We start from the raw sequence: 12333 nt of genomic DNA, 5'->3' as shown, positions 1-12333 counted from the left end.
AACGGTTGCCTGATGAAATCCACGGAGAGCAAAGATCAATGATTTGTCTGTACTGCCAGCAGTGGAGAAAATAGGCTTGTTATAGAGATAGAATAAATGGAGGGATATCACATATTTAACAGGAAGATGAAGCCCAGAAGACATGATGTTCACTTGAAACTAATATCACCGTAATTGTAATTTTTCAAAATAGGAGCACAGATATTTTTAAGTAGGGGTTTTTTGTGTGTGATGAATGAGAACGTTACCAGTCAGTCCGCAAGCTCATAGTAGAGCTGAAGTGTTTCCATTGCCCATCAATGGCAACATGAGTTTACTTCTGTGTTGATAAGTTACAAACCTCTTAAATCAGGACTGGTCATCCAGTCTGCTGCACACTGCTTTTCTGTTTCTCTCCCTCCGATTTCTTGCTGTTTCACTTACCTCATTGCAAGGACTGCAGTGAAAATTCTCTTTTCCCAGTTCAGAAATAAATCATCTTGAAAGCTGTTCGTACCACCATAGATCAATCAGGCGTGCTCTGCTTAGTTCCTATGAATCTTTTATGCTGAAATTCGGGCGAAAATCTGTAAGAGTCCCATATAGTAGTCAGCAAGGAAGAATGTACTTTCATTAATTTTAACTGCAGCCAGAAGATGCAAAGAATTATGTATGTCGGTCTTAGCTTCATGAGGCAAATTCTTGCATGTCTTAACAAGATCTACTGCTTGTTGTTTGGATTCTTACATTTTGTATTAATTTCTACCTATGAAGCACTTTCTGTGGATTTTAAAATGAAATGCCCACACCCCCCTGATATAGGTAATTTCAGTGTTCCTGTCTTGCATTAACAGAGAAAACCAAGGCACAGACAAATAAATCTTATGTCTCGTGTCAACAAATTAACAAAGGAAATGCTATGTAAACCCTTTTTGCATCCAGCTGAGTGAATCTTGTATTGATTATGATCATAATTATCCCAGCATTCTAGTCCAAATGAATAGCCATACGAGGATCACAGAGAAGCTGGGTTGTGTAGTTTTGATGCCCTTCTATATTAGTGAGATTAATGTTCTTTTGGGTCATTCATTGGCATGTTAATGTGGTGCTCTGCTCTATTTGCAGACCTCATGTTTGAATCGGAATAATTTGTGTTGAAAGCCAATCTGGAGGTCATCTTGGCAACCCAACCCAGTATTTGACCACCTTTATGTTTTATAACAAACAAAAAAATCCAAAAAAAAATCACCCTTTTCCTAATGCCTAATTGGAATTGGACATGTTCCAGCTTCTGTCCGTTGCCTCTAATCATTCCATTGTGCATCTCCGAGAAGAGTTGTCTACTCTGCACCCTCCAAGTAGCTGAAGAGAGCAGTAAGGTCTCCCCGTAGCCTGCTCTTCTCAGAGTTAAGCACACTGCATTCACTTGGCCTCTCCTTGTAGACTATGGGCAACCCAGCTGGCTCAATGGCCTTTCACTGGACTCACTCCAGTGTAGCGGCATCTCTCTTGTACTGGAGAGCTCAAAACTGGACACAGGACTCCAGATGTGGTCTCACGAGTGCTGAATGGAGGGGAATTCCAGAGGTGCACTTGCCTTGCGCCCTTGCTACTAAAGCCCATGGTGTGGCTGTCTGTCTTCACTGCAAAGAGGCATTGCTGATCCATGCTCAACTTGACCGCCAGTACCCTCCAGACTTTTTCTCCAAAGATGCTTTCTGGCCACTCAGCTTCAGTATGTACTGCTGCATAGAGCTGTTCCAACCCAGATGCAGGACTTTGCATTTGCTGATTTGAACTTCATTATGTTCTTGTCAGCCTATTTCTCCATCCTGTGAAGATGTCTCTGAATAGCAGCCTGGCTCTATAGCACACTAGCTACTCCCCTGATTCGGTATCATCCACTAATCTGCAGAGAGTGCAGCTCATGTTCCATCAATTTAGCTATGAAGATACCACAGCAGACTATCTCAAAAGCCTTGCTCATAGTCAAGGTGTACGACATCCATTGCTGTCCCCTTATCCACAGATCTGGCAAACAGGTTGGTCAGCCACGATTTGGTAAATCCATATTGGTCGTTCCCAGTTTCTCTCTTACCCTTCATATGCTTGGAAATGGCTTTCAGGAGCATTTGTTCCATAAACCTCTTAGAGACAGAGGTGTGCCCAAACAGTTTGTAGTTTCCCAGATCTTCCTTCTTGCTCTTCTTCAAGATGGGTGTGATGTTTGTCTTTTTCCAGTAGTCAGGACCCCTCTGACTGACTTGACCTTTTGAAAGTAATAACAGCTTCACCACGACATCAGCCATCTATCCCGGCACCATTGGAGGTATCTTTTCTGGTCTCACGGATTGTGTATGTGCAGATGGTTTAAGTGCTCTGTCTGTAGGTAATACTGTGCTCCTGCAGACTTTTCTGATAAGCTCATGGAGCTGAGAGGCCTGAGGGCAGATTTTACTAGTAAAAAAGCAAGGCAAATGTAATTTCTCTGCCTTTTTCATGTACTTTGTCACTAGGTTTCCTGCCCCTATTGAACAACAGCCTTACAATTCATTTAGTTGTCCTTTCTCTGCTGATGTGCTTATAGAAGCCTTTTTTGCTCCCTCTTCACATCCCTTACAAGATACAACCCCAGCTGACCCTTGGCTTTTATGACTCCATTTCTGCAGGCCCAAACAGTGGTTCTGTTTTTCTCCCGGGTAGCACATCTTTTTACTTTCTGCATGTAAGCTCAATCATGAGTTCCTCTGGCCTTCTGACATTGTTGCTCAACCTTGTGCACCATGAAATGGCCCATCATAGTGCTTTGAGGAGACTGTCCTTGAAGATCAGTATTATCTTGGCGTACCTGTGTAACTCTTAAGGTTTTTATTTGGGGGAAAATTGCTATCACGGTGCATAGAGGTCCAGGTCAGATAATTTAGATCTCCTCTCCTTCGCTTCCTTCCCCACCAAAGAACTAAAGATCAGTAAGTCTGGAAAAACAGAGGGTTTTTTTCACTTCAACTAATTGTCCATCATAATAAGTTCAACAAGTCAAAGCTTCCTCCCAGACTCACTGTGCCTTCACTGGGTGTTCAGATACTAGCAATTCTGTAATGATATGCAGCTTTGAAAGAAAATGCACGTTAATTCCAGCAATAAAGTGATTTGACACACACAGCTCGTTAGGCTAACTGCTGGGTTGAACCCCTGTAGTTCTTTAAAGCTGGAAAGCAAATATTTTTTTCTGCCTTTGTCTAAAATTCTGAACGACTTGTGTAAATAAGTATTTTTAAACTTTGTACTTCTCAAAACCCAGCTGCTCCTTTGGGGAGGCACATAGCAGCACTTTTGCAGAAGGAATTTGCTTCCTCTGTTTGTCTTCCTTCTGCCAGTAATTGTTGCTGTGAAAGCACCAGGCCATGGAAGCTTATGACTAGTAAATTCTTCTTTAGCTACAGATGTTCTGTAGATGACAGCTATTCTTAAGAAAATAGAGACGACATATCCCAGTCAGGGAAAATATCATTTAAGCTAACATGAAACGTCATTTCTGTTGGCAGAAATGGGAAAGGATACATTTCCCGTTTTCAGTATTTTTAATAGATTTTATTTAATTTCTGGTCGCGGTAGAATGTTGAAGTGATCACACAAGATTAGTTAATACATTTTGTGTCTTTTGCCTGTCTTACACAGTAATATGCATAAAGTCCCGTTAAAGTCAGTTGAATTTACATTCTATTGGTTTCAAAAGACGTCTTTAAAGTGCTCATGTAAATACACATTGTAAGTACACCTGCTTATTTTCTACATCATAGAAACTCATATCTGTATAATATCTGCCATGAAATGTTTAATAAAATATTACTCTTTTTATAAATAATCATTCTGAATAGTGCTTTACAGCATAATAGACAGTGCCACTCCATAATTTTGCACAGCAAGGTTATTCTGTGATCCCAAGAAGACAGTAAATAATACGGTAGTAAATGATTCTTCGAGAATAGGATACGTTGGTTGTGGTAATGTTTATGATTACAATTACTAGAAGGTATTTAGCTCAGATTTGTACTTTGGCTAATATCACCAACAGAGTTTGTATTTCCAAAACTAGTCAGAAAAGCTTCCAAAAGTCTCCTCTTCAGTTTTTTTTTGACAACTTCATAAATGGCCTTCTGGTGTGTTGACCTGGAAAGTGTAATCTCAGTTGACAGGATGTGTATTAAGCTCCTGCCTGGTAGCTTTGATAACAACCGAGGTATTTCACCTCTTGGAAGTTGTGGGTTTACAGCAGGATGATAAACATACAAAACAGAGTAGTAAAAGTTTTGAGTTACATTAATTTGCATCCACCATGCCTATTTGTGACTGTGTTCTCCTATGTGAGAACCTACTCTTCAGAAATTTTCTTTGAAAATGAGCAAAAAAAAAAAAGTCCTTCCTCCTAATAAGTGCTATAATTTTTTACCTGTAAATTGCTGGCACCGCATTTGAAATGAGTGTTTCATCCTCTGACTTGATGTGCTAGATCAGTTTCATTTATCGGTTGCTATCAATATATGTGAATAAAAATCTATAGCAGCTTTTAAGGCAATGTTATTTTACAGTAGAAAAAATTACAGCCCTTGAAAGCAAATGCCAGTAATATTTGACTGACTGTTACAAAACCTGTTAGGTGCTGTTAGGGCTCCGATTCCAAAGGGTTAAGCCTGTAGTAAAACCCAAGAAGAATGCAAAATGATCAAGAAATGACATGCTGCCTATTGTTTGTAGCTATAGGATCAAAATAACAATTATACATGCCAAATAAATTCTAAACCTGTAAAGGAGAAAAAGAGGGGGTGGCTGTAAGTACAGGTGCCAGAAGCATTAAATAACCCTCTCAGACAAGGTGCACCACTGTTGTCTTGAATGCTGCGAGGTCCCCCCAGTCTGGCATTTTTCCCCTGCACTAGACAATGTGCATTCACTGCAGGAGACTAGGTTAAGCCTGCGTCTCCCAGACCTGCCGGCTCCTTCTGCCCAACCCGACACAGAGGTGCCTTTGTCAGTATAATTACCCTCCCCTTGTAGTAGAAATAGTTTGTTTAGAGCCTTATTTGCAGGTAGAGCTGGTATAAGCAGGAATTAGCATGCTAAAGAACCTGCCCCAGCACTGACTTGCGCTTATTTATCCGAATCTTTGACAATCAGGGTTGGTGGTTTGTTGGTTTTTTGTGTTTTTTGGTTTTTTTCTTCCCTCCGTTGGTTTATTCAGTGAGATACTATCCGAGATTAAGAGCTTTAAGGTTATTAAAGAGACTGAAGATGGGAGCCAACTGGCTGTTGTGCGAGGGAGGCGCATGTCACGGTGTGTAGGATCTCCCAACAATTTCATGCCTGGCAGGTCTGCGCCTTGGCTGCCAGAATAAACTCGGGCGGATGATCCTTACAGCTTGCTGGGGATTGATTAAAACTCCTTTTGGCTTTCAGCACGTTGTCCACATCAAAAAGGTGCGAGAAGTAAAATAAATGTTTCTTTGGCTTTTCAAGATACTGTGGCCAATCTCCCCTAAGCCTTCCTAATTGGCCTAGGCTGGTTGCGGATGATTAACTTGAAGTTAAATGAGGCCTGCTTTTAAACATGCTTTCCCAGACTTTAAATGGAACGATGGGGGGAAACTTTAGACTGTTGCGATACTGGACCGGAGCCAAGCTGGGTTATTATTAAAGTGGATCCAAGTTTTAATCCAGGTTTTGTTTACACTGAGCCAACTAAGTTGATGGACATCCCTCCCTCTCTGCATACCTGAACGTATATTATTAGTGATATTAACAATATGCCATTTCTGCCCTGTGAAAAAGGGCCTTTTAATGAAGGGGGAGGAATATTAGCGGCTCGGCCTGAGTTAAGAGTTCCTCACATTTGGAGTTTATTGATTTCCGTAAGTTATTTTAACAATGTTGAGATATTTCAGAGTATGAAAAAAATGCGGAGGAAAAAATGTGCGCGGCGTTTAATGACAACATGGCAAAGAAAATAAAAGTAGTGTGCCCTGAGGGCAAAGGCAGCGAGGAGATTTGCTCTGAGGAAAAGCATGCTCTAAAAATAAACCTTTGAAGAAACCATGTTGGTCTGTGAATGTTTCGTTAGTGACTTTTGTAATTTTTCTGTGAGGTAAATACAGTGCAGACATTGGATCATTAAAAAGTTGAGTTTTCATACAAAACTTGGTAAAGCCCTAGTCTTTTCTTTTTATGTGAAGATCATAAGTAAATGGTAAAACGGGCTTCTGTTGCCCAGGAGAGGCCAGAATTCTTGTCTCTGGTGAATACAAAAGATTCACCTTCTCTGTGCCCTCAAGGTGAAGCTTACGGGCTTTCCAGGGAATTTTGACAGGAGAATCCATCACTTTGTTTGCCAGCTGATAACCCCGTTCAGCATGGGCGAACAGCGGAGTGGCTGCAAATTTGAGGTCCTTTATGGCGTTTTCCTTAGTGTACCCAGAAAGGCATAACGAGGACCAGCGACTGGCAACATAAATCAGCCAAATCCAGCTGAGCAACAAGGAAAACGGTCTTAACAGCAGGAGTCGTTAACCTCCGAACGGAATGTCAGGGGCAGTGGTCAGTTCTCAGTCTGAAAGCGTCAAGAAATAAGCTGAGAGTGCGTGGTGGAAGCAGCTGGGGTTGGAGCAGAGCCTGCTGCCCTCATCGCCTTCGGTACCTGAGTGCATGACACACAGAAGGCCTGACTAGAAGATCTAATGGCTGTTTTTAGATAAATCTTTATTTTCTCAGAGTCATTCTCTGACTACAAACTGCGCTTCTTAGCATCTCCCGTGAACTGGCTCGCAGGACCTGGTTTTCCCATCACACGTCCTGCTCGCCCACCCCTGCCTTCCTCACTGAAAGGCAACTCTTCAGTTCTTCTGACACCTTGCAGCCCTTGCGTCTTCACCTGATCAAACTGGATAAGCACTGTATTTTAACTGCTGTTATACTGCAAGTTTACAGATATGTCCAGCCATATCATTAGGTTTAATTAAATTTCTGTGGATATTAGCATCTCCCCTGTGAAACGTCTGGCACTGAGACGTGCCCTGGTAGGCCTGTGCACAAGAGAAGTGCACTAACAAGGGCACCCCAGGAGGGATCGTGGATGAACCTCAAGCAGTTTCACTACGACTCCACCCTCGCCTCAGAGAGAAGAGGCTTAGGCTCATCCTTGAACCATTTCTTTCTCAAGCGTGAAAGATTTTACCTATTTTCCAAAGCCACCTCCTTCCTCTCTGTGCCTTCCTGCTGGTCTCAGTCCTGGTGTGTTCAGGCTCTGGTGACCTCTGGATCTCCGTATTGAGGAAAGGCAGACTGCAAGTCCCTTTTGCTGTTGGAACATGGATATTATTTGGTATTTTATTTTGGTTGACCTCCTTTAGTGGCTTGTCTGCTTTTCCCCCTGCTTGAATAGCAGTTGATTGCTTGCTGCTACCCCAAAACTTTCCTTGCCTGTTTGCCACTCGCTTAGTTCTGAAGCCAGCGATACTGCTGGTAACTTTGTTGGCTGGCCGTACCACTTACAAAATTGATAGCAAGGAAAATTTAACAGTAAGAGCTGAAACTTATTTGAAACAAAATGTATCCCAGATCACGCGTACTTCAAAAATCACAGCTAAATCATCCTGTTACTGGTCTGCAAAAGAGTTAGTGCTATGGTCCTACTCTCTTTCTTTCCCTCTTTCCCTCGATTTACGTTACATTATCAATTGCGATGTCTGCATAGGTGTATGGACTGGGCAGTGTTTTCCCTGAAGTATTTATTATAAGTGGGAATGAGAGGCGACAGACCTGTCCTGGGGCTCCATCTTCTTCAGACACATCCTAAACTCCCACTACAGGTGCATGGCTACAATGTCAGCTCTTTAAAATTCTGCAAAGGTGTTATCAGAGTTTACTCCAACACATAACATTTTCTCTATTACCAGCAAATAACTGCAGTACTAGGGAGTGAGGGAGAAAAAGCAGACAAGATAAATACAACGACAGAAATTACTGAACCAAGAAACAATACACAGACACTCTTCAGCAGGGTGAAATACATGGATCTCTCAAAAATTTGAGGGGAGAAATTGCTTTGCAACAAAACAAAACACCACCGTGTTGCTCTGTTCTCTGATATTCATAGTTCATCATGTTAAATTTGCTCATTCTCAAAACTTGTTCTCTTTTTCAACACAGGGTGCTAAGGCATGTTTTTTGCGTGACATCCCCTTCTCTGCCATTTATTTCCCCTGTTATGCTCATTTGAAAGCTTCATTTGCAAATGAAGATGGGAGGGTTAGCCCTGGAAATCTGCTCTTGGCTGGATCAATAGCTGGTAAGTCCCCAAATTTCTTTTTGCGTGACACTATATTGCACCTGCAGCGCAATAGTTATGGCAGTGAGACCTCTGAAAAGCTCAGAACTATACACAACTATACTGTATTTTGCAACCTTATGTCCAAATAACAGAAAGCTACGGTGCTGTAGAGTGACTTGATGTTAAAAATAAATATACTGTAAGTTCCTGGTATAATCATAATGTTCAGAAGGCAAAAGAAAGGGAAAGATTTAAGTGCTGATGTTTTGTTATCATGTATCATCATTCCTTGTGAAGGTACTGGTGCTGGTTTTGGCTGTGTCTGGCTGACGGGTAAAGTTTTGTTGAAATGGTTTATAAATAAAATTGTGGCATTCATGAAATTCTTCACGATCAAAGGAATCTTGAATTCTGGTATATGGAGTCTATGGTGGTTGAACCCCAGTCAGCAACTAGGACCATGCAGCTTTCGCTCCCTCTCTCTCCACAGTAGGGTAGGGAGAAGAGGGAGAAAAGGAGGGGGAACGGCCAAAAAAAACCAACAAAAAAACCCGCTCATGGGTTGAGATGAAGACAGTTTTATAGAACAGTAATGGAAGAGGTTGCCCAGAGAGGTGGTGGAAGCCCCATCCCTGGAAGTTTTTAAGGCCAGGCTGGATGGGGCTCTGAGCAACCTGATCTAGTGGGAGGTGTCCCTGCCCACGGCAGGGGGTTGGAATTAGATTATCTTCAAGGTCCCTTCCAACCCAAACCATTCTATGATTCTGTGATTCTAAGAGGAAAATAATAATGGCAAAAGAAGATGCAAAATAAAGTGGTAGAACGTAAGTCGCTCTCACCACACAATGATCAGTTGCGATCATGGATCCCTGCCTCCCGGCCAAGCCCCGTTTATATACTGAGCACGATGTCTGTGGTATGGAATATTCCTTTGGCCAGCTCGTCCTGTCTGTGCTCCCTCTCAGCTTCTATGGGAAGCTGAAAAAGTCCTTGACTAATTAACATTACTTAGCAACAACTAAACCAGTATGTGTTATCAACATTAGTCTCATACTAAATCCAAAACACAGCAGCTACTAGAAAGAAAATTAACTCTATCCCAGCTGAAAGCAGGACAGTCCAAAAGCTGTGCTGGCAGTACCGCTCTCCAAACAAAATGACATAACGTGACAAAATGATGACAATTACTTGCTACCCACAGTATCCCATGCAGTTACTTGGTTTCATGAGGATTTTACCCTTATTTTTTGGTTTTTTTTTATATTAAACTAAAGAGAAAAGCTTGAAAACACTTCTGCCGTGCCACAGGTTGCTGATTCCTAGCGTACCCAGATAGGAGAGAGGTGCTGAGTGTGATCCTGAGCACTTGCTTGTTTTCAGTCTGCTACGTAGTGGGTAGGAGAGCCAAATCATGCCTAACTTGTCCCAGATGCGTTTAACTTGAGTGTGCCAGAGCCTAAGGGAAAAGACAGAGACACGCTTTGTAGACTCAGCTTGCCTTTGCGTCTGCTGCCTAGCTGGTCCCTGGCGCAGCACTCAGCTTCTACACCGAAGGGGGCCACCATTTGGTAGCTGCCTCCTGGAGAGGGCAGCTTGGGAGTCTTGTTCCTGCTGTGTCCACGGTTTTCCCTTCAGGAAACAAACAAGCTTGAAAATTTGTGCAACGGGACCTTTGAGGGAGTGTGTAGCAAGCAGGAGGGCTCACATCAGCAGGTATTTCCATCGTGGTCATCGGGGACCGCTTGGTCTCTCCGAACTGCAGCCGAGTTCTTCCTCCAGCATGGCCCCTGACAGGGTGGTGGCATGAAGCCAGTACAGATAGGTGGTTTAGCTATGTTTTGTGGTTTGATTTTAAGCTTTCTTCTCCCTGGGGAAACTGTTCTCAGTCAAGATTATACATGGGGCTGTGTCTCTTGAGGAGCAGGGACCTTTTATAGCCAGTATCTGGGCTTAGAATATAGCTAAGATCAGTCAGTTTGTCTTGTTGAAGCATATAGCTCTATATTCAGAAGCTCGTAGTCCAAAGAAATCAACCTGGCACTAAGAAAACCAGCTGTGTTCAGATGACTGGTGCTTAAAACCCCCTTGCCCTCTCCCCTCCTCCACCCCAAATCAGCCTCCAAGCCCCCCAACAGGAGCTTACAGCCAGCTTATTTCTCACCCATTTTAATGGAACAAAACAATTTTTGAACTTTAGATCATATTTACAGGCTTGAAACATAAGCTGGCATTTTTAAGCCAAGTCATTTCTTAGATTTTCCTATTTTTCTCTTTCTAGCCATTGTCAGGTGATTGCAGACTGAGATAACCGTCCCTTTGAAGTTCAGGCACAGAAGCAGTCTTTATTGTTGCTGATATGGCTTACCAAACTAGCTATAATGTGAATTTTATCCAGTGCTTCCTGTGAATCCCATCCTAGGTTAACTCTCATGAGCAAATTACAGTGTTAAAGGTACAACACTCATCGTGCTGTTTACCAAAACAAGGAATTTCTTTTATTGGGTAAAAGTAAAATGTGGTAGGGGCGTATGTGTCTGCTCTGGTTTGCCACGAGAAAGTCAAGGGGAATATAAAACAAAACCCCCGCCACCTCTGAAACGCTGGCTCAGTGTCTGGGCTGATGTCTCTGCTCTGGCCAGGGATCTCACCCGATCATCAGACTTTGGACGTGTTTGTGAGCTCCCTCTGGGTGCGGGGAACTCCACCTTCCCACAGCCCGTGGTGCTGGGATGTTCAGCTGGGATGCTCAGATGCGCACCTGTGTCCTTCGCTTGTGCTGGGTATATTTTCTTCCTTTTCATCGTTGTTAGGGACACATGCAACATACACGGCATCTAGCTTGATCTGCATCTGGCTTTCACTGTTCACCAGATGCCTCAACCTGTTGTGCCGTGGCATTTTCTGAGGAGATGATCTAATATCAGCTACAGGATTTCTCCTTAATTTGCTCCATCTGCCTATTGCCTCCATGAACTTCCTTCTTCTCCCCTTGCTCCTCTTTTTTATTGCCAGCTCCTGCTGTGCCATTTGTCTCATTTCCATTGTAATCTCCTCACAGCAGTGACCTGTAAATTTTTAGTAGTCTGTCAAGTCTTTTGTCCTGTACACGTAGCTCCTAAAAACAGGATTGGAAGCATCTTGAACTGCAAAATATCCTCAGTAATAAAGAATAAGGAATAAGGAGATGGAAGTCAATGGGTAGTAAGCAGAATTGTTTCTAAGTATGTCCTTTGGTTTTCCTTGAAAACACTTGGTTGGCTTTTGAAGGACAAAAGTCCGGCTTTAAATTGAAGGCTCAACCAATATCCTGGTGTGGGTAAGGCTAAGCAAAGAGGAATTACAGCATTTCTGGAGTTCAGAAACCTTTACCGGGTTTTAGTCCTTGCCCGCCAGACTGACCACTGTGCAAGTTCAGCCTGTGCGTTATTTTGGGGGGTCCAGGAGAGGAGGGGGAGAGTTCTTAGTTCGGTGATACGCACATGCTTACATCTCTCAGAGCAGTCTGCAGGCAGGGTGCTCCGGTGCTTGAAGCCAGACCACGCTGGTTTGGACAGAAGTTGTTACAGAATTATTAAGCCTAAAAAAAAAAAAAGGCAAAGGAGATTTATGCATCTACATCTGACCAAGCTGGTTTGGAACAGATGCAGAATGGAAAAGTAATAAAACCATAAGAGACAGTGTCTTCTGGGTGCAGTCTCGGTGAGCTTTTTTTGGCTTTTTTTTTTCCTGAATTCTAAACATGGGCAGCCCCGGTTTGGATAGGAATGATTTTAGAAATGCCACCCATTGGTAACTTGGTATTTTTTGCTTTCAATTGATTATCTGCCAGGGTAAATTTAAATCTTCCTCCAAGTGTTCTGTGGAGGATGTCAGCTGTGGCTTTGCAGCTGAGCAATCTGCCGTTCCTAATGAGAAGAACGACCCTTTTTTTTTTTTTTTTTTTAAACCTCAGCTCTCGTGCCTTGCTGAGCGTGCACGGCCTTAGCTGGTTCTTGGTGCCATCCCTGCGTGAGGGATGGGGGGGTGTGTGTGTA

At 42.8% G+C, this 12333-nt stretch overlaps 1 protein-coding gene across 4 annotated transcripts in view; it reads left to right on the top strand.

Moving 5' to 3' along the window:
• Positions 1 to 12333, top strand: part of SLC25A13 (solute carrier family 25 member 13) — a 103589-nt gene that overhangs the window by 88433 nt on the left and 2823 nt on the right. For all 4 annotated transcript variants that reach the window (XM_074574727.1, XM_074574726.1, XM_074574725.1 and 1 more), the window contains one exon: positions 8179 to 8317. In XM_074574727.1, coding sequence (XP_074430828.1) covers positions 8179 to 8317 — 139 coding nt within the window. The remainder of the gene's footprint in view (positions 1 to 8178; positions 8318 to 12333) is intronic.

The sequence above is a fragment of the Larus michahellis genome, chromosome 2 (assembly GCF_964199755.1).
Source record: "Larus michahellis chromosome 2, bLarMic1.1, whole genome shotgun sequence".
Classification (NCBI taxonomy): Eukaryota; Metazoa; Chordata; class Aves; order Charadriiformes; family Laridae; genus Larus; species Larus michahellis.
Note: the sequence above shows the minus strand (reverse complement) of the source record. Positions and strands in the feature narration are given on the sequence as shown.